Below are 23,199 nucleotides of genomic sequence, written 5' to 3' on the forward strand. Positions count from 1 at the left end.
ATAAATAGAATTTTTAATGTGATGTTATACATACAGTTCTAATCCACTTGTTCTTTGTACTAAATAATGTGTGTTTGACATCTTTCCACCTAAGTCACATAGGTTAACCATATACTTTTAAAGGCTGCATAATATCCTGTCGCGTGGTTGTACTAGAAGCAGTTCTCTAGAAGCAATGCTGCAAAGGATGCCCTCGGATAGTGATCGTCAAGCAGGGCTACCTGTACCCTTGAGTGGACATGCAGACTTCTCAAGGCTACAGAGTTCCCTGTCTCCTTATACACTCTTTCTTCACTCCCATTGGCCTGAGAGCCTGGCGTCATGCTGCTTCTACTCTGCCAATCACCCTCTGCCACCCTCCACAGGAAGACCACCCTCTCAGCCACCCAGGGGCGTAAAGTCCCCTGATGCAAACTAAGGGTCAATTCTAAGGTCAATGTTAGAGTTAAGAAATTAAATGACTCTACTGACTGGATCAGTAAACTGAAATGAATCAGTTTGTTTCAGATTATTTGATTCCAATAAAATTGAAGGAGGCACTGGTTTAGTTCTTTGCTGATAGACTGTAAAAAATAGTGCTCGATGATGCTAAATCGCTGTCTGATTTTTGGTACGTAACCCGAAAGAGGTTCAAAGAATTAAGTGACATTGCGATAAAACTCTTGCCGTTCCCATTTCCTTCTATTTATGTGGACAAAGTTTCTTGGCACCTACATCAATAAAATGAAACATGGGAATAGAACCTATGCCAACCCATCTAATTTTGGAATTAAGTAAAAGCCATCCAAATATATGATGTGTTTGGAGAAAAAAAACAAATAAAATTCTACTTCTTGATGCTTAAAATTTATTTACCAAAATGGGTGGTTTATGTGTATACAAGTGTTTTGGCCATTTGTATACTAATAATAATTGTCATGCTAATGCAGTCCGGAAGAATAATAATTTTTACACTTAGAACTTTATGATTAGAAGAAATTAAAAATCACAGTTTTCCATTTATATACATGCTTTTATAGCAGAAAAAGGGGATAAAGTAATTAGCAAATGACTTAAAAGCGTTAAAAAATTCAGCAGTTGAAGTACAATGGGATTATGAATTCAAGGAGGAAAAAAATGTAAAATTTCCAACTGTTAAAGAAATGCTTCTTCAGGATTTTTTAAAATGGATGATTGGTGATTGTTAAATTGCTGTGATATTCAAATATATATTGAATATATTTAAGACAGAAAAATAACAGTTACATTTTTAAATATCAATATTTAGAACATAGCAGAAATTATATCCTTTGCAACTAAAAATTAGGATGTAAAATTTTAGATGTCAAATGAAGATGTGTGAGAAGGTGCTTGGATTTTTTAAATTATTTTGGGGGGACTCTATCAAAACAATCTGAAGATGACTTGCCTCATAAATGTATTATTTTACACTTTATATAAACATTCCTATGGATTAATTTCTAGGAGTAGAATTGTTAGATCTGAAGGTGGACACATTTACCTTTTGGATACCAAACTAAGAAAAACCAAACCCATTACCATCGAGTCGATTCCGACTGAAAGTGAATCTTTAGAACAGAGTAGAACTGCTCCCATAGGGTTTCCAAGGAGCGCCTGGTGGATTTGAACTGCCGGCCTTTTGGTTAGCAGCCCTAGCACTTAACCACTATACCACCAGGGTTTCCTCTTTTGTGATAAGTGTTGCCAAATGGCATTACACCACTAAGGACTCCTAGATTGAGCACAAATGAGAAGTAGCATGGTGTAAGGTTGCCGCTAGCCACATGTGACTATTCAAATGTGTTTTAGTTTATGTAGTCACACTTAGGAGCCCTGGTGGTACAATGGTTAAGCACTCAGGTGCTAACCAGAAGTTTGGCCGTTTGAACCTACCCAGCTGCTCTGTGGGAGAAAGACCTGGTGACCTGCTTCCATAAAGACTACGGTCAAGAAAACCCTATAGGGCAATTCTACATATGGGGTCACTATGAGTCAGAATTAACTCAATGGCACCCAACGACAACAGTTACACTTAGCTACATTTCATGTTCTCAGTAGCCACATGGGGCTAAGGAAAAAAAAAAACAGCTGTCGAGTTGATTCCATCTCATGGCAACCCCATGTGTGTCAGAGTAGAACTGTGCTCCCTAGAGTTTTCAGTGGCTATAATCTTTTGGAAGTAGGTCACCAGGCCTTTCTTCTGTGGCATCTCTGGGTCAATTTGAACCACCAGCCTTTTGGTCAGTAGCCAAGAGCCTAACCATTTGTGCCACCCAGGGACTCCACATGGGGCTAGTGGCTACCATATTGGATAGAACAGATACAGACCATTCCTAGCATCCCAGCAAGTTCTTTCGGACAGCACTGGTTAGAGTGGTTGTGTTTACATTCTCAAAACTCTCACTATGCCTGGCACGCAGTAGACACTTCAGAAGTGTTTGATTGAATTAGTGAGTAAATAAACTCTGCCATCTCCCTCTCTTACTCTAATTGAGCTACAGGCCTCCAGTGTAAAAGTTATTTTGTTCTGAAAAGCCAAACATTCTCTCTTAAGTCACCTGACGACTTACATTTCTTGCCAGCTTAATAAAGCCAGCCCTTTTTCTGCCCATTTAGAAACACACTTGAGTAAAATAGAACAAAGGCAGCTTATTGTCACAAAAGAAAATTATGTTTTCTAGTATCATTTCTTTTTCTTGATGTGGAAACAATTTCTAGAATTCAGAGTCATGGAATGAGAAGTAAGGACAAGTGTCCTGCTGTCATTCCAGTGTTCGGTAGTGGAAAGAGTCCACATTTGAACGTGGGCCCTGCCATTTTCTGGTGGTGACCTTGAGCAAGTTTTCTAACCTCTCACCCTCCATTTCTTCCTTTCTGAAATCAGGTAGTACTTACATGGCATGGGTGTTGGTGAGGATTACGTAAATGAGATTGTGAATGTCAAGCATGTGTAGCGGGGTAGCTGGCACATGGAGTTCAAGGCAGAGCAGCTCAAAATTCCTGACTCTCAGCAGCTGGTGTTTTGTAAACTTCACACCTGGATTATAAATTGAAACCAGCAGCTAATCTGTATCCTTACACATTTGAAAGGGCTTGTTTTCCTGCAGAATTTAATCATTGCTCAAATAATAACTGTTTAGTTGCTGAAGCAGCTGATAGAGATATTCATTTGGCCCTAATAACGGACCCATCTTTGTAGTCTGCACAGATTCTCCACACTAGTCAAATGATGGACGTGAGAGATGAGATGCCCTCCTCCGCACAGACTGCCTGTGATGCTGCTTCATTATAGAGAAGGTACCTGCACCCCAGGAGGCGTAGGGTTTTCTCATCTCAAATCTGAAAAAAGCAAAGTTCCTCTCCTGGCTCTTAGACCTGTTCCCAAATCCCACGACTCCTTTACTGGTATATGAAAACAAAATTCTGCCTATGTGATTGCAGAGGGTTTTCACAGAATCTCTTTTCATCAAAGAAGAATCCTGCGAAGCTAACGGGATGGACCATTATCTCATTTTTCTGGATGTAAAAAACAGAAGCCTAGCAGGGTTTTTGGTTAATTTATTCAATAATCAGTTGTTGGACAGGCACTGCAAGTCAGGAATGATGTTAGAGCCTGGGAAAAACAGAGATAAGAGAGTTTCTGCCCTGGCTGGCAAGGCAGACAGAGAAGTCAACAAAGAACCGACAGTCCAAGGTGATAAAAGCTGAGGCCCAAGTGATGGGTGAGCAGGCAAGTACCCAACCCAGGCCTTGGGGTACAATCTGACTGCTTGGAAGAGGTCCCAGTTGTCGAGACAAGCCTTGATGGACCCGGAGGAGTTAGCCAGGCCAAGAGGGGAGGGAAGAAAGGCTTTTGCAGCAGGACGATCGGTATGTTCAGAGGCTCAGGGGTAAGGGAAAAAAAGCCCCACTTGTCAGGGCAGCTCTGGGGAGGGGCAGAAACTGACGGGCCTGGGCCATCTCATGAGGGGCTTGTAGTAAGTGAAACTTCACGGAATTTCATGGAAATTTTGGAAGGGTTTCAGGTTGTAAAGGGGCATACTCAGATGGGCACCATACGCATCTCTCTCTGGTGGCAGTAGGTAGAGTGGGAAGGGGCTTGATGTGAGAAATCTCTTAATGTGCTTCCAGGCAAGAAATTCTAGTGGCCTTAGTGATCCAAGGATCCCTGGTGTGCAGTGGTTAATTGCTTGGCTGCAAACCAAAAGGTGAACAGTTCAAATCTACCAGCCACTCCTGGGAAGCCCTGCTCTGTCCTATAGGCTTGCTATGAGTAGGAATCGACTTGACAGCAACCGGTTTAGTTTGTTCTGGTTTTAATGATTCGAGAGCAGGCATGGAGAGAGATGGGAGATTCTGGGAGGCAGTGCCCTGGCCAGCCTTCCCCTATAGGGAACCTGCATCCCAGGGCTCTTCTTCAAGTCTAGAGCTGGGAGCTCTAGTGAATAGCAGCGCCAGTTAAGAGCCCCCCAACAGTTCTGTTGGTGAGATAGCTGGCCTGTCTCAACCTTTTGACTCTTTCTCCTCCGAGTTTTCAACTGCTGTCCTTTATATGTCACCTGTGGCCACTGGCACCATCCCTTGTGTCCATGGAAAATAACGCTACATTTTCTAATTGAACTAAATAGGGCGTGATTGAAGTTTGGAAAATAGACAGCACGTGCCACGCGGAGGCCAGGGTCCTTCCCAAGCCTACACCATCGCATCTAATGTGAATTATCGCCGTGTGTCTGCAGAGGGTTTGTTTTCCACATTTCACAAAAGCTAAGGCCCTCTCCTCCTTATGAAGGCAACTTAAAAAAAAAAAAAATCCCAGTGTTGGCCAGTTCGGTACTTTTGGATTGGCTCGTGGGCTTTGAAACCATTTTTTATTAAGAGGAAAAATGCCCAGCCAGGCTGAGAAAGCTCATATCAAGTTTCAGCTTGATTCGTTCCAAAACCACCATGAAAATTGGGACGTTTTCTTCCCACCACAATGGGTTAGTCATGGAAATTCTGTCTTAATCACCGCTACCCTGGCCGCAGTCATGAGGGGCATGCTCACACTGCCCGCCAGAGAGCTGCTCCCCTGACTGTTAGAAACCAGAAGTACGACCTGCAGCTGATGGTGTGTGGAAACAGACCAGGGGAACCTGAGGTCCCCTTTGCAGCACGTGGCCTCAGACGTGACGCCTCTTGCTCTTGGTACCACTTTGGTTTCCAGAAAGTGCTTTTTACAAGCTAAAAGTGTAGTAAGGGAAACTTCACAGCTGAATATGCGTTAAGAGATTAAGAATGGCCCTTTTACTCTTGAGTGACAGGAAGCAGTCTTCACTGAGGTCTGTCATGTAGGCACTTGCTGTGTGTGGCCAGGCTTATATACCCATAGGGGTTTAACCAATGAAAACCCTGCAGATCACAACAGAATGTTGTCCAGTATAATGCTGGCAGCTGAGCCTTAGGTTGGAAGGCGCTGAAAATACACAGTGAGCACAACAGTGGAGTCCGGCATAACAATGATCGTGAAGATGGTGCAGGACCAGGCCCTGGTTTGTTCTATTGTACATGGGGTCGCCATGAGTCAGAGCCTACTCAATGACAACTGACAACAACAACAACAACAACAACAACATTGTAACACAAACTTCAGCCAGGAAAAGGAGAGGGGCTAGCCAAGCTTTCTCTGCAGCTGCGGCGGACAATGCTGCCTCCTACCCCGAGGCCACCGTCTGTGCCCTGCTAAATTCAATGATGGCTTTCTTTTTGCCCTGCACAGTAGTCACCTTTATAAGTCACACTTCTGGAATAAGAGTTTTTTCTTGAGAAAGTTTGTTCATTCATCCTGCTTTCTCATTTATTTCTTCACAGACCAGCAAGACTCAGACTATCATTCATTCCCTGGAACGTGCTAGACTTTGAGAACACAAAGTTGAGTTCCTGCCCTCCTGGGGCTCACAATCTAAGTGGGAGAGACAGATAGCAGGCCTCTGAGTCATCTTGAAAGTGTGATTTATCATAGACCACCATCTCACACTTTGTCAACCATAAACTCCCAAAGGGGACTTAATTATTGCAGCCAACTAAGGAGGGGAGCAAAGATGGCATCCTCCCTAGAGTCAGGGCAGAAGTTCCTTGGTGTGAACTTGCCCATCACTGTGCGTCAGTGGATGTGCCAAGTTCATCCCAAGAGGGGCCTGAGGCCATCCCATCTGCTCCCTGCCATCGCGCTCTTGATGCAGGGCCACTTCCAGGGCTGCCTTCTTGCTCTGACTGGTCACTGCTCCTCAAGTCTTCTGTCACCACGGTCATCAACTGCCCCAGTGCCCCGTTGCCTATCACACAAAGCCACCACTCCCAGCACTGCGCCATGCTGAGCAGCTTCATTCCCCGCTGGGCCCCAGAGCACCCCTGCTGTCTCCAAGTCCTTGCTTGTCCCTCCCTCCCCTCGGCCTCCAGCCTCTGCTGGAACACTGCTTCTGAGCTTTGCAGCAGGAGTCCCAACCAGGGGAGATTTAGACTCAGCAGTGCCCAGGCTGTACGCAGACCAATAAAGTCCATCTCCCGGTGGGATCCAGGCAGTGGTGCTGTGTATTTCTAAAAACTATCCAGGTGATTCCAGTGCACAGGCAAGGTGGAGACCTAGAGCCCATCAGCTTTGAATTGCTCTGTTAATAGTTCCATCCTGGTCAAGTTTTGCCTCCAGTGCTTGTTTTTGCTTTCTGACAAAGACGATGATACTGGTCAGCCTTCGAAGCCCCTCGTGGCTCCCAGCCCAGGCCTTCAGCACCAGCTTGTTTGTGGGAACCTTTAAGGGCTCCTCCCCTCCACCTCCTCCCCTCGCTGCCTGCTAAGCAGCTGCTTCTCGACTCTGTCCCCTCTCTCCTGTCGGCCCCCGCCCCCGCCCCAGTGCAGGGCCCCACTGTCTCTCATAGTGCCGTCTGCCCTCCACAACCAGGCCCGCCAGCCCCGAGTGCCCCCCAGCCAGCAAACCTCCCTGGCCTGAGTCCATTCTTTCCCAGCTCTGTTGGGGAGCCACATGGATAACCTGTAAACTCATCATATGGAGATTCCGTGCAAGGGTGTTTGTATAGTACTTTCTTATAATGGCAAGAAAAAGGGGAGGGGCATTTTGGAAACAATCCAATAATTTTTTTTTACTTGCCAATAAGTTGACTCCAACTCATGGCGACCCCATGTGTGTCAAAGTAGAACTGTGCCCCATAGGGTTTTCAATGCCTGATTTTTCAGAAGTGGGTCACCGGGCCTTTCTTCTGAGGCACCTTTGGGTGGAATCGAACCACCAACCTTTCAGCTAGCAACCGAGCGAGTTAACGTTTGTACCGCCCAGGGACTCCCATCCAACAATAGGGAATTGATTAAATAAATCATGTATTGCAATGCGGTAGAAGGTTATACAACTGTCAGAATATTTATGAAGAATTTGTAGAGACACAGAATACAATGTTAAGTGAAATAGGTAGAATGTAGTACCACCAGGGCTCCTATACTATATATAGTATGAGTGCAACTATTTATTTATAGAAAAAAGCCTGGAAGAAAATACTGCAAAAAATTAATAGTGGTTTGTCTCTGTGTGGTAAGATTATAGTTGCCTTTCTTTTGTTGTTACAATTTTGTGTGTGTGTGTGTGTGTTTTAATTATACATTGAATATGTATACCTCTGGTAATCAGAAAAAAAGCTGATTTTAAAAAATTAACTGGACTGTGACTGTCAGAAGATGGATTTTTGCCGCAATCCAAGTGTGTAATGGGGAATTTCATTTTCAGACAACATGGGGCTGGTAGAGGTAAGTCCTGGGCTGGAGGTGGTAGAGGAATCTTTTAGGAAAATAAAATGCTTATAAAGGGAGGCTTCTGAAAGGGGCCAGTGAGTTGACTCTGAAGAGGGCCATCCCCCCTTCCCTGGGAGCCCTGCTGAGCCGACTGCAGAGGTGGGGCCTTCCTGAGCCTGGCTTTGGTGCTAGATGCCGATTGGCTGCCACTTAGCTTCAAAGCACCACTAACATTTTTCTTTGTGCTGTCTCTGCAGATAGTTAACCTTTGGATATTTTTGCCTTGACTTGATAACATGAGTTAATTGAGTAATTATTCATTCACCAGGTGCAAGAATGATGTCACTTAATATAAACCCAGATGTAATTTAATGGCTTCTCCTGACCCATGACTTGTTCTTGGTTTTGCATATTGTACTAAAGGAAATAGTTTGCAAACAACACCTGCCTGTTCATTAATAGAATAAAGCTGATTGTCACACAGCGAGGCCATTTATTATAACCATCAACCAAAGCTCACTACCCAAATTAAAAATACATATATATGTGGTGTAGTGGTTAAGTGCTGCGGCTGCTAACCAAAAGGTCAGCAGTTCAAATACACTGGGCGCTCCTTGGAAACTCTGTGGGGCAGTTCTACGTTGTCCTAAAGGGTCGCTATGAGTCAGAATTGACCTGATGGCAACGGGTTTGGTTTTGGGGTGTGTGTGTGTGTGTGTGTGTGTGTGTGTATATAATATATATACACGTGTATATATATATAATATATATTATACACGTATATATATATTATATACATATATGTAGAAACCCTGGTGGTATAGTGGTTAAGTGCTACAGCTGCCAACCAAGAGGTCGGCAGTTCGAATCCGCCCGGTGCTCCTTGGAAACTCTATGGGGCAGTTCTACTTTGTCCTATGGAGTCGCTATGAGTCGGAATCGACTCAACGGCAGTGGGTTTGTTTTATATATATATATACACACTCTTATTTTGAGCCTCTCTGTTCTAAGCCAGCATATTTATAGTTATGGCAATTAGGATGCTTTCAATTGCAAATAAAGACTATCTCATTTTTTAAAAATGGCTGAAATAATTTATTAATTTCACATGTCAAGAATCTAGGTTGGTAGGCAGCTCATCAGGGTTGCCAGTGACCCAAGGGTTTTTTTTTTTTTTTTTTGGTTTGCTCTCCCACCCTCAAGATCTTCAAGAGCATTGGCATGCTTCCCCTCATGGTCACAATAAGACTGCCAGAGCTCTAGGCATTCTGTCCTTATACAACAGCATCCCAAGCAGAAAGAAAGAGGGGACATCAGCACAAAAGGCCTTCTCCTCACTCACCCCTCTGTAGCCAGAGAAGAAACCTCTTTATCAGAAGCTCTCAGTGACCCACACTGGGTCCCACAGCCACTCTAGACTAGTCACCAGCAAAGAGGAGCAGCATTGCCATCATTGGTTTATACCAAACATGATTCAGCCCAGGAGCTGGGCACATTGCCCTGACACAAAATTGGGGCTCTGTTAGAAGGAAGAACAGAGAATAGTTTGGGAAGGTGGGATCTGTCATGGCATATGAAGCGCAGTCTACTTGTCAGGTAAAAATGGTGATGTTCCAGTCATAAGCGATACTCATCTCAGGGTTGTCCCTTTTTTGCAGGTCATTCCCTCATGCATTACGCACATATCCGCACTTTATTTGTAAATCTCCACAACTCTAGAGAACCATGTAACCCATTGGCCTGATCATTTGTTGAAGAGGGTGGCAGAGTAAAGGCAGAGGCACTCACTTCTCCTGGACACATTGCTGGGGTGGATGATATCTGGCTGAATGATTGATTCCACATTCATCTGAGACATCAGTCATGAGAATGTAAGCTCTCAAGGGCAGCGTTCGTGTCTGTTGTGTTCACTGTTGTTGCCTCATATCTAGTGCCATGTGCGGCACGCAGTAGCCACACAGTGATAATGGAGTGATGAATGAGCAGACTAATGACTGAAGACGATGATGTCCTCGTGGAATGATGCCTCTGTAAACAGATGGCACCTGAGTGATCTGCAGGAGTGTAACCTTGGTCTCCCTCTCTAAGGAGCTGACTAATGGCAGAGTGAAAAGATGGTGGCAAGACAAAGTGTCCCCTCATCCATTGCTGGTGGAAATGCAGAATGGTACAGCCGATGTGGATAACAGTTTGGCGGTTCCGCAAAACATTAAACATAGAACCACCATATGACCCAGCAATCCCACTCCTAAGTATAGACCCAAAAGATTTGAAAGCAGTAACACAAACAGATACTTGTATACTAATGTTCATGGCAGCACTATTCACAACAGCCAAAAGGTAGAAACAACCAAAATGTCCATCAACAGATGAATGGATAAACAAAATGTGGTACATACATATGATGGAATATTATGCAGCTGTAAAGAGAAATGATGACATCATTGCTGGTGTCAGATGGATCTTGGCTGAAAGCAGAGAATACCGGAAAAATGTTTACCTGTGTCTTGTTGACTATGCAAAAGCATTTAACTGTGTGGATCATAACAAATTAGGGATAAAGCGAAGAATGGGAATTCCAGAACACTTAATTGTGTTCATGAGGAACCTGTATATAGATCAAGAGACACTTGTTCAAACAGAACAAGAGGATACTTCATGGTTTAAAGTCAGGAAAGGTGTGTATCAGGGTTGTATCCTTTCACCATACTTATTCAATCTGTACGCTGAGCAAATAATCTGAGAAGCCAGACTGTATGAAGAAGAACATGGCATCAGGATTGGAGGAAGTCTCATTAACAACCTGTGTTATGCAGATGACACAACCTCCTCGCTTGCTGAAAGTGAAGAGGACTTGAAGCACTTACTGATGAGGATCAAAGACCACAACCTTCATTATGGATTGCACCTCAACATACAGAAAACAAAAATCCTCACAACTGGATCAATAGGCAAAATCACGATAAACAGAGAAAAGATTGAAGTTGTCAAGGATTTCATTTTACTTGGATCCACGATCAACATCCATGGAAGCACCAGTCAAGAAATCAAACAACATATTGGACAAATCTGCTGCAAAAGACCTCTTTAAAGTGTTCAAAAGCAAAGATGTCACTAAGGTGAACCTGACCTAAGCCATGGTATTTTCAATCATCTCACGTGTGAAAGCTGAACAATGAATAAGGAAGACCGAAGAAGAATTGATGCCTTTCAATTGTGGTATTGGCAAAGAATATTGAATATACCATGGACTGCCAGAAGAACGAACAAATCTGTCTTGGAAGAAGGACATCCAGAATGCTCCTTAGAAGCAAGGACGGCGAGTATTCCTCCCCCATACTTTAGACATGTTATCAGGAGGGACTGGTCCGTGGAGAAGGACATCTTGCTTGGTAAAGTAGAGGGTCAGAGAAAAAGAGGAAGACCCTCAACGAAATGGATTGACACAGTGGCTGCAACAATGGGCTCAAACATAGCAACAATTGTGAGGATGGTGCAGGACCGGGCGGTGTTTCGTTCTGTTATACTCAGGGTCACTGTGAGTCAGAACCAACTCAATAGCACCTAACAACAAACAGAAATGAAGTCCTGGCATGTGCTATGACATGGATGAACCTTGAAAACACTATGCTCATTGAAATAGTCACAAAAGGACAAATATAATATGATCCTACTTACGTTAAATAGGGAAGTGTATAGATATCAAGGCTTAGTAGTGGTTACCAGGGGTGAGAGTGGGGACGGAGGAGGAGAGGAGTCACTGCTTAGGGGGCACTGAGTTTCTGTTAATGGTGGTGATATAATTTGGAAACAGAGAGTGGTGACGATTGCACAGCATGGTGAACGTGATCATTGCCGCTGAATTGTACATGTAGAAATGGTTGAATTGGCAAAAATTTTATTATATGTATTTTTACCACACCCACACACAAAGACTAAAGTGCCATGGCAGGACAAGGCAGCGAGTGCCAGAGTGGTGCCCAGGGGGCTGTCAGTGCAGGCCACACCATCTACTTGCCCGGCACAAGCAGGGGGAGGAACCTGCTCTTCTCTTACTTTCTGGAATCAATGACCAACATCCGCTTGCCCTTGGCTGTTGTACCTTTTGATAACTGTCTTTTGTGTTGAGACCACAAGAAGGTTTTATCTACTAAAATTTACTGGGATTTGTGGAAGAGGGAGGATTCCTCCTTTAATCCTCTTTCTATGACTTTTTAAAGATTTGTGAATATAGCTGTTCAGGAGAGAAAGAAAAGCCGTGTTTCACTGTCCTCCCTGCTAGCTTGTTAAACCAAGGAGGAAATAATGGTTTCATTCCGTGTGAATGGCGTTTAATCGCTGACCCACGGGTATAAACAGCATCAAGGTGAAGTGTGCTCCGGATGTCAAGGATAATTAAGGGAAAGCAGTGTTTGTCACGTAAGAACCTTCACTCCTGCCTGTTTTTGCTCTTCAAACTGTTTTACTTTCTTTTAGACCTAGAAGGCTTTGACTCCGTGGTGTCATCTACTGAGAAACTCAGTCACCCAACCACAAGCCGACCAAAAGCCACGGGAAGGCGTCCTCCGTCCCAGTCTCTCACGTCTGTAAGTGTCTTCTTCTCTTGCTGTACTTTTCCACAGCTGAAGAGCAGGAAAGGTTAAAGACTTCAGCTGAGGACCTTTCTGCAAGTGGCTGGTTTGAGGACAGCCGAGAGAGGGAGGGCACGAGCTATACAGCCAGCCAAAAGTGTTTTGAGAGTCTTCTTCAGTTGATCAGCTTCCTTTCTATTATTTGTTCTTTGTGTATCTGCCAGGGAGGTAGGTGCTCCCTATTCCCATTTCCTTCTCTCTTCTTCCAGACCAGTTCTTACTTGAACCTGACCTGAGACTGGTAAGACAAAAGTGTCATATTTTGTGGTGGAGAAGGAGAGAGAAGCTGCTTTGCTGTGGTGTGTAAACAAAACAAGACTAAAGTAAAGAGCTTCCACTCGAAAGTGAAAGCGCTAGCCAGTGGCTGTGCCTCTGTCTCCTAAAGCCCCAGCCGTGCACCCCTCCACCGACCCCCACACACCCTCAGGAGCCCGTAGAGGTTTTTGGTTTGAGTGGTTTGTAATAATTGCTTTCCTTACTGCACACCTGTTGCACCCTTATTATACCACACTTGAGCAATGAAAAGCATAAAGGAAGTCAACTCATCCTGCTCCCAGAACGGAGAACTGCTAACCTGTTGCTGTAATCCTTAGTGGGTTACTATTATTATTATTTGTATATGTAAGATTATTTCTTCAAAAATGGGATCCCATAGCACCCAGTGTTTTGGAACTTGCTTCGCCTCCCCCACGTGCACCACTTTCTCCCCAATCACTACAATATTCTCTGTAACATCACATTTAATGGCCGCCTGGCCTTCTAACCTACAAATATATGGGAGTGTTTGTCTAGCCAGTGCATTATTATTGGAAATTTATGTTGTTTCCCATTCTTCATTGTAAACAACACCAAAGTGAATATCATTCTGGAAAAATCTTATGCTGCTCCAAAATGATTCACTTAGGTCAAATCATTCTGAATGTGGGCCAAAGGCGGTGCAAGCTTTGCTTTTGCCACAGGTTGCAAACTTGTCCTCCACAAAGGTGATGGAGTGTGCCTCTCCCAAGCAGTAGATACATACGCATCCTTATCCTTGCTGGGCACACTGCTGTATGGCCTAGTGACCCCTACCCCAAGGCACCGAAGAGTGAACCTTTTGCAGGTTTCCCAGGGACACTGTCTTTTCACCTCAGCCCTGATCCTACCTGAGGTGTCATCAGTTAGAAGCAGAATGCCACTGCCCTTGACCCTCTCCTCTCCTTCCTGCTGAGTCTGAAAGTGTGGTTTGGGTTGTCCTACTTTCCCTCTTGTATGAAGCAACCCTCACATGTATTGACATGTTTGGGGAGAAGGGCTTGAAAAAGTGGTTTCTTTTTTCACCTTTATATGGAGCTCTGTGTCAGCACCACCTCTGTCCCCTTTCCCTCTCCCCTCTTCACACCCCCCGACACTCCCCATCTATACACAGCCTATTTAATTGCTTCTTTTTTTTTTAGTACCTCCATATTTAGATTTTTAATCCGACCTCCTACATCTTCTCTATAAATCTGTCATCATTTTTGTTTTCCTTCGAAATTCTTCCTGACTTTTCAAGGTCAAAAGAACCTTGAGGTTTCCAGAATTAAATATAAAAAAAAAAATTTTTTTTTTGAGAGGTTCACATTACTACCTCCTTGGAAACCCTGGTGGCTTAGTGGTTAAGAGCTATGGCTGCTAACCAAAAGGTCAGCAGTTCGAATCCACCAGGTGCTCCTTGGAATCCCTATGGGGCAGTTCTCCTCTGTTCTATAGGGTCGCTATGAGTTGGAATCGACTTGATGGCAACATGACCCCACCTTAAGGAATCCTGGTGGTGTGGTAGTTAAGCGCGTAGCTACTAATCAAAAGGTCAGCAATTCTAACCCACCAGCCACTCTGAGGGAGTAAGATGTGGTAGCCTGCTTCCACAAAGATTACAGCCTTGGAAACCCTGTGGGGCAGTTCTACTCTGTCCCTATAGGGTCATGAAGAGTTGGAATTGACTCAGTGGCAATGGGTTTGATTTGTTTGTTTGTTTGTTTGTTTTACCCCACCCTTGGCCCGTGCATCCTATGTCTGGTAGTTCCTGTGTATTTTGGGAAATGCAGTAAAGGCATCTTGTCTTCACATAAGTTTATTTGTTCTTTCACTCATTCAACAGGTATTTACTGACACTGTCTGCTATATGCCAGTCACCAACGCTACAACTGAGAGTGATATGTCCATAGCCCCTGCCTGTAGGAAGCTTGTAGCACAGTGACTTAAAGCTTGGAACTTTATATGAAGCAATTGTATTTGCAGACTTAAGACAACAGGATACATTTGTGCTTTGAAGAAATGTAATTACTATACTCTCCTCTCTTCATTCCCATCCATTCCCATATGGATGTGGACATTGAATTCATATTTACTCTTTTTGCAGCTTGCACCCGTAGGTTTTTGATGGCAAAATGGGATTAGTATACGTAAGCGTATTTCATAAAAGGCCACTGGGGGAAATGATTGAGGAAATGCACCAGTCATGATTCCCCAGCTGGTGGCCTCTCACCCTAGTTAGAGCTATTACATTTATAGGATTCAAAGAGCAAGCTGTGATTGGCAGCTCACGAACCATAGGCTGTGTAAGAGGAAAGCGGCTTTTTGAATAGAATCTCAAAATGAAATGATGCAGGCCTTGCAAGGTGGTTAAGCAGTTAAGCCTAGATTAATAGGAAAGCTTGAGAGGGGAGGGTATTCTAGGTAATTGGATTTTCAGATTGAATGAAGATTAACAAACAAGACTTCTTAAATTTAAGATTTTGCTTAACAAATTCCCTAAAATGCATTAGGTTTCTGCCTTAGTAACAAAACAAACAGGATCGGTAGATGTGATGGTTTTCTAATGGCGCCGAGTGGTGATTCTAAACGAGACTCTCCTTCTACCGTAAGGGGTAGAAGGCATAGAGGTGAGGGTGAATATGAGCTCACCCAAAGATATCTCTGGAAGATTCGTTGTGTAAAAAGAATCCTTGCTAAGTTGTATCATAGATACATTTACAATGACAACAACAGAAAAGAATAGCTTCCAAGGCTGCTTATATACAACCAAACACCTCGTGGGATTTGGTTCCTCGATTTGGAGGTTTAGGGTCATAGTTTCATGGGACATCCCAGTTAACTGGCCTAATAATGTGTTTAGTGCTTCTGTTCTACCTCCTAGTTGGTTGTGTAGTTCCTGGGGTCTTAAAAGCTTGCAAGCAGCCATTCAAGGCACAGCAATTGGTCTCTATTTGCCTGGAGCAACAGAGGAAGAAGGAGAGTCAGGAATAGAAGGCTATGGAATGTGTGGCTAATTGCCTCCATGAACAACCGCCTCCTTTTCCCTGAGACCAGAAGAACTAGATGGTGTCCACCTGCCATTAGTGAACATTTTGATTAAAGATTCCATTGAAAAATCCTGATCAAAAAGGGGAAAGTGCAGAACAGAATTTCAAATTCTCATGGACTCCAGACTTTCTGGAGCCGTGGAGGATGGATGAGCCCCTGAAACCATTGCCTTGGAATAATCTTTAAACCTTAAACCAAAAATATCCTCTGAAGTCTTCTTAAAACTAAGCAATAGTTTAGCTAACTAGTAAAAAAAAAAAGGTCTGCCTTGAGCATTATGCTCTTTTAATGCTCTATATGGGATCAAGTTGACAACAGTAACTCGAAAGATCAGATAGGAACCTTAGGGGGCAGTGAGTTTATGTTAATGAGAGAGGAACAGCTCAGAAAGGGAGGGTGAGAATGGTCACACAACTCGAAGAATGTAATCAGTGTCACCAAATGGTACACACAAACTGTTGAATTGGTATATATTTTGCTGTGTATATTCTCAACAACAACAAAAAAATAAATTTAGGAAAAAGAATCCTTGCTATGGGAACTCTTACTTTCATCTGTTTTGTCCTAAAATAGGAACATTCTAGTACAATAATCATTTCTGACTAGGTGAATTTCAGTGAGTTGTCTCACGTTCACCCAGCTTATTCGATCTTCACAGTGAGGCAGAGAGGGTAGTGATGTTATCCCACTATTCTACCAACAAGATGCCACTTTTTGAATATACCTCAGCAAATATAGACTCCAAAATGGATATTGATTGTCAGCAGTAATGAGGGCAGAGATTAGCAGCAGGTGCCAGGTGAGACATGAGCTTGCTGTGCTGGCAGGCAAACCTGTTTTCTCAGGCTCTGGACACTGGGCAGCAGGCCTGTTGATCCCTTTCCCCAGGAAACGGGTTCCCCTCAGACACGTCCTTTTAGGGCCTGTCAGTAGGCAGCAGATTTTGTGATCCCGAAGGGATGAAGTAGAGGACAGCTAGAGGCAGCCTCCTGTTGACCTGTCTGTCCTTCCCCACTGGACCATCAGCCCTGGGATGGCAGGACCCTGTATGACGTGCACCATGCAGTCTACAGTACCACACACAGTGCCTGGCACACAATAGCAGATCTTTATAGAAAGGAAGGAGGGAGGGAGGGAGCAGGCAAGGATGGATGATGAAATGGGTGAATTAATTGATGGGCATCGATGGAAAAAGAGTCCAGGGAGCAGTGGAAAGATTCCTGGTTTAGGAAACCGTAGTTCTTAGTCCCAGTTCTACCACTAATGAGCTGCGCGACTGTCTCCAGTAAACAGATATCCACACACTTTCTGCCTCCTGGGGTTATACTGAGGAAACAAAATAGAAGCATCGAGAAGTGCTTTGAAAAGTGTACAGCATTATACTAAGGAAAGCTCCGTCAGCTAAGGTGTAATTCTGACCGCATTTTCTTTTGGCCTTATCCAGTCGTCCCTCTCAAGCCCTGATATATTTGACTCTCCAAGTCCAGAAGAAGAGAAAGAGGAACACGTTTCACTTGCGCACAGAGGAGCAGACGCGTCAAAGAAAACGTCAAAGACTGTTACCATATCCCAAGTGAGTGACCAGCCCAGCTAGGTGTCCTGACAGCAAAGGAAGCCCTGCCTTTCCATGCAGGCTTTAAAGACAGGCTTTGAAGAAATGTAGTTACTATAGCCTTTCCTCTTCCCTTCATTCCCATCCGTTCCCATGTAGATGTGTACATTGTAAACCAAACTAGGATGGGCAGAAAGTGCAGGCATTTGTCATTCTTTAGTGACAGTCATGAGTTTAGTCATCAAAATCCTTGAGGCATGTTACAGAGCCTCCACAGCTGGCAGGATCCCTGAGATACAGGTTCAGTTATTTATTTCCCATGTTATTTTCTCCTCTGGCTCAGCTTCCGCTCCATACTGTCAAACACACATACACAAATGCCGGTACACACACAAGCACGCCACCGCCACCGCCACCGCCACCGCCTCCTTCACCAACAGCCAAAATAACTTTAAAAGCCTACAGGTGCCTAGAAAGAATATATTAAACAATGTGCCCTCTGCCCGCAGAGCTGGACTTTTATGTTCAAAGCTGGTAGTGTCAGAAATTATAGTGGGCAATTGGTAAATGCAAATAACAAATGGGGTCTCTTAAAGGAGCTGATTTGGATTTGTCGTTCAGGGTACATTTCTAGTCTGAAAGCATTTTAATTTCTCTGCATACCCAGGGAATGGCATAGCTATTTTGTTATTGATTTGTGAGAAACAAAACATTGGTTAGCTACTGTGTGTGGCTTCAGAGGTGCACCCTGTACAAGTTCTCTTCTTCCTATGAGTATGAACCAAGATTTTAAAATTCCATTTTCTCGTATTAACAGAACCCAGTCAATTGGAATTATTTTCTATAAGTGTTAGCAATGTCTTTTTCTGTCTAAAAACAGAAAACCAGAGCCATTTTTTAAGACATTTGAAGCAGGACTTAAAAAAGAAATCAAAGATTATGTGGGGTTTTCCTTCTCAAAGATTTAAGAATTTACAGGTATGGATTTTCTTGATCAATTGTAATTTTTCACACAACTGAATTCTTCCATTATCAAAGGATTCCATTTGTAGAAATTTGGTTTCGACTAGTGCTTTCTGGTGACTCCAGAGAAGTACCTACAGTTGTGTTCTCTGAGGTCCCTGGGGTGTGTCTATAGTGACACCTACTGGTGGACAGCAGTTTGTCACAGTTCTGGTTTCCACAATTCTATCCTATTCGTGGAAACCCTGGTGGCGTAGTGGTTAAGTGCTACAGCTGCTAACCAAAGGGTCGGCAGTTCTAATCTGCCAGGCGCTCCTTGGAGACTCTTATGGGGCAGTTCTACTCTGTCCTACAGGGTCGCTATGAGTCGGAATCGACTCAATGGCACCAGTTTTGGTTTTGGTTTTATCCTATTAGTGCTGATGGCGCCAGTGGTTAAACGTTTGGCTGCTAACCAAAAGGTCAGCAGTTTGAATCCACCAGCCACTCCTTTGAAGCTCTATGGGCCAGTTCTACTCTGTCCCGTAGGGTCGCTATGAGTCGCAGTTGCCACAACGGCAGCGGGTTTGGTTTTTTGGTTTTCCTATTAGTGGAACCCTGGTGGCGCTGTGGTTAGGCTTTCGGCTGCTCACCAAAAGATTGGCATTTCAAATCCACCAGCCACTCCTTGGAAACCTTATGGGGCAGTTCTATTCTGTACTGTAAGGTCAGTTTGAGTCAGTATCAGCTCATTGGCAATGGGTTTGGTTTGGTTGGTATCCTGTTAGTGTATTTCATGTCCCCAGAGTTGTCCTATCATGCTCTTCTTTGTATCTGGAAATTGCACTTGAGCTAATTTGCTCAGGGCCTGTGGTGGCGTATACTCTTTGAGGCTTATAAAAGCTGCACAGGCCCAGGAGAGTGAGTCCTGTAGGAAACATTAAGAGAATCGTTAATTCGAGAAGTGCCCGGAATTATATTAGTGTAAGGGAATCATGTTACACTACATGACCCTTACAAGTACAGGGTCAACAAAAAAGAGGAAGACCTTCAACAAGATGGATGACAGTGTCTGCAATGATGGGCTCAAACATAGCAAAGATTGTGGGCATGGTGCAGGACCGGGCAGTGTTGTGTCCTGTTGTACATAGGGTTGCTGTGAGTCAGAATCGACTCGATGGCACCTAACAACAACAACAAGGGAATTGGTGGGTTGGCAGGTACAGAAGGATGCTGGGTGGGAAATGGGAAAAGCAGGACCCCAAGAGTAGGAAATAAGCAAAGAAAATAGGAACAGGGAGTGTATCGCCAGATACCAGCAGCCACAGTCACAGTGGGCGAAAGGAGTCTGGCTGATGGAGGAAGGGACTGAACCCCCTTTGTTCTGCTGATGCTTAGCTGTGAGACTTGGAGGGTTACTCAGCCACTTCTCTAAGCCTCAGTTTCCTGCTCAGTAAAATGTGTGGGCCCGTTGATCCTCATTTGAATTGTCTAGCCCATGATGTCAGGCCTGTGACCAGGATCCCCCAATGTCAATGTCAGTTCCTCTTCCCTTGTACTCTAACTCCTACTAACGTGGAGGCACCGCATGGCTAGATTGCAGAGAGCGCTTCCCTCAATGGTAACTTGGCAGAGAAAAAGCAGGCAGCAGGCAGGCAAGCAGAGAGGCTGGGAACGATAGCCCATCTGCCTTTACTCCCTCTGCCCGGCCTCTCCCTCTAGCATAGCCCAAGTCTGCTCTCCCTTCTCACCACGCCAGCCCAGCCCCTTCTTGGCTCCTGCCCTGGGGTGGTGGCCAGGCGTCACCACCAGCCTCAACTTCCTGTCACTCACATGGAGACAAGACAGGACAGGAGGCAAAAATCTACCCGCCGATCCTAGCTCACTGCTTTCCCTCCTCCCCTCTTGTCTGCCAACTCCCCTTCCACCTCCTCCCCTGGGCCCACCAGGTGCCTCTCTTCCCTCCTGCCCCTGGCCCTGTGACCCTTCCCTCTGCCTGTGCCCTCCTGGCTGCCTCAGAATAGTCTTCCATCAGTCGTCCCCTTCTTGTCCCCTTGGTCTTCAGCCTGGCCCTGTTGGCTCTTTCTCTGAGCATATCATCTTTGAAAGCAAACTAAGGCCCTCCTTGATTCTGTCCGCTCCTGAGGCTTCTGCATGGGCACCCTCTCTCTCTCCTCCCTTCCTTAGCTGAGTTTCTAGAAAGAGAGCTCTAAACTTGCAGGCTGCACCCCTCACCTCCCATCAGGCACCAGCCTGCCATCATCAGGTATCTGTCCTCATTGCTCCACCAAATGGGCTCCCCCAGTTTTACCCATAGCACCTTTGACCCACTTATTCAACCACTTTTTCTTTCTGGGGACTTCTCCAGGAGGCTCCGGTAACTCAGAACCCCCTTCTGGTCTTGCTTCTACCTCTCTCGCCACTCTTTCCCCACCGCTTAAACTTGGAGATTCCCAGAACCCCATCATTGGGCCTCTTCTTTGCTTCTGTATTTTCCATCCCCCTGGCTTCCACCTCTTCTGGCGATTTCCCCACCCGGTATCTGAAACAGCGCCCAGCACTGTGGTGGATGAGCCTGCCACCCACACCTCAAAGCTGTCTTCTCTCCATCCCCTTGGCCACTGCCTAGGTCTAGCCCTCACCATTTCTGTCTTCCATTGTTCAAGAGTCTCCCAGCAGGTGTCCTTGCCAATTGCAAGGCCCTTCTACAGCCAGAGTCATCTAGCTTGACACACAATCTTTTTAACCTGTCAACAAGCCCTTTCTACCACCCACCCCACCTCTCTTCTGCCCCTCTTACATTCCAGCCCTGCTAATCCGCCTTCTTCCAGAAATGCAGTTTGTTCTCCGGTCTCTAGACCTTTGCCTCTAGCGTCCCTCCTTCCTAGAATGTCCTTCTCCAACCAGCCTTCCTTTCTACTGGCCATCTCCTAGTCCTCCTCCAGGACGGAGCTGTCAGCTCCTCCTCCGGGTGGCTGGCCCCTCTCCTGCATTTCCATGGCCCGCTCTGCCTGCCTCCCTTCTCTGGTGTGGGTTTTCTCACTCCTCTGCAGTGTAATGTCTGTCTGCCTGCCTGCCTCCCTGCCTGCACTTTGCTGGGTTCTGAGCTGCTCGAGTGCCAGGAGAGTGTCTTGCTCACTTCTGAGTTTGGGGAGTCTGACATGTAGCTAGGCTCTGTGCATGTACATTGAACCAGTTAATAACTACCTATCCAAAAAGGCGGTTAAACATAAAATACATGGAAGAAGGCACTTGAAGGGGGGCTGCCTGCACCAAGCAGGCCCTTTGTGGCTGTGGAGGAAGTAGAGAGTGGTGGGAACTGTGGAGAGCAGTGGGGAGGGCTTGCTCCCCAGGACAGGGGGCACAGCACATGCCTTCCTGGCTCTGACCCTCTCTCCTCCCTCGTCACAGGTGTCGGACAACAAAGCTTCCCTGCCGCCCAAGCCAGGGGCCATGTCTGCAAGCGGTGGGCCAGCCCCATTGTCCGCGGCAGCACCCTCCCCCCTCTCGTCCTCTTTGGGAACAGCCGGACACAGAGCCAACTCCCCGTCTCTGTTTGGCACGGAAGGAAAACCAAAGATGGAGCCTGCGGCCAGCAGCCAGGCAGCCGTGGAGGAGCTGAGGACGCAGGTCCGTGAGCTGAGGAGCATCATTGAGACCATGAAGGACCAGCAGAAGTAAGTGCAGGGACCCTTTTTCCTGCCCTGGGCTGCTCCTGTGGCCCAGGGCCTCCCTGTGGTGGAGGGCTAGGATGGACAGAGAGGTTGCACTGAGCACAGCTCCGTGGTGTTTACACTGGACCTACTGCAGGCAGGAAGGGCGTGTGCAGGGGCGAGGCCATCCTGGGCCTGATGCTCTCAGCAGGATGCTCAAAGGAAAATCCCTTGTAGCACCCATGAAACAATGTTCACATGCGCCGTTTCTCAATACGTTCAAGAGCCAGTTTTCCCGCCAGTATCAGCAAAATTGCAGTTGCTTCAGTTAGCTGCCAGATGAACTAATTGGCTTGCATTTAGGGGCCATATTGCATGAAAAAGGCGTAGGGCATCTTTAAACCTGAGACTTTACACTCGGCAAAATGTTCTCACCATGAAGCTGGGAGGGAGTTTCTCTGTTCATGCCTACACACGCGCTCTCCCCCAAGAGAGGTGGGGAGAAAGACCTATAAACAAAAACATATACCATAATCGATGTCTCACAGAATGCCTTGTGCGATGACGACACTGGTAAAAGAAATCAGAAGCATGGCGGCCCTAATCTTAGGTAAACTAAGGTGCACAGAGTTTGGGGCTCAGTTAGCTCACTCTTGAGGGAATCAGGAGACACCTTAAGGAGGTGTTTCCTGAGGAGGATTTTGAAAGATGAACTAGAACTGCCAAGTGGCCCACCAGATGGAGAGGACAGCAAGGGCAGATTCAGGGCTGTGTGGGACAGCTGTGAATCATGAGGTGGCAAGGGGCGGCAGCAGGAACTGGCACTGGGCAGAAGCAGTACCCTGCCTCCACCCCACGGGGCTGGGGGGCCCTGAAGTGTTTCATGGTCAGATACTTTGGGGAATAACTGGGTTAAACAAAGTTCGTTTCTTCTCAGAAGGACTGCTCAGAGCCTTCACTGTATATCAGGAGGATGGAGGGAAGTTGAGTACGCAGTGTTTCTCAAACGTGCTTAATCGCAGAACCCTTTTTTCTACAGCATCTGAGTTCTGGTGCTGCATGGAATGTAGTTTGAGGAATGTGGCTCTAAGCAGTTCTGTTCCACTCAGGCTGGGAAGTGTTATATGAAACCGAGGCCTCTTGGACTTACCCCTACCTAGGAGGGATTTGTCAGATAATATCCAGAACCAGCAGGATGATACTAGAGAGGGCCACCCGGAGCCAGCCAGGTTGCCCCTAACTTACATCTTGTTAAAGTCCACAGCTCCATTCTGGCTCTGGGTATTACAGGTTTGGGTACCCAACGGCCCCATCCATGTCCACA

At 45.6% G+C, this 23,199-nt stretch overlaps 1 protein-coding gene across 5 annotated transcripts in view; it reads left to right on the forward strand.

The window, feature by feature from the left end:
* The window catches only part of SH3KBP1 (SH3 domain containing kinase binding protein 1), a 382,888-nt gene that overhangs the window by 354,162 nt on the left and 5,527 nt on the right, over positions 1-23,199 (forward strand). For all 5 annotated transcript variants that reach the window (XM_049872882.1, XM_049872883.1, XM_049872879.1 and 2 more), the window contains 3 exons: positions 12,250-12,359; positions 17,173-17,301; positions 21,634-21,899. In XM_049872882.1, the coding sequence (XP_049728839.1) occupies positions 12,250-12,359; positions 17,173-17,301; positions 21,634-21,899 (505 nt within the window). The remainder of the gene's footprint in view (positions 1-12,249; positions 12,360-17,172; positions 17,302-21,633; positions 21,900-23,199) is intronic.

The sequence above is a fragment of the Elephas maximus genome, chromosome X, assembly GCF_024166365.1.
Source record: "Elephas maximus indicus isolate mEleMax1 chromosome X, mEleMax1 primary haplotype, whole genome shotgun sequence".
NCBI lineage: Eukaryota > Metazoa > Chordata > Mammalia > Proboscidea > Elephantidae > Elephas > Elephas maximus.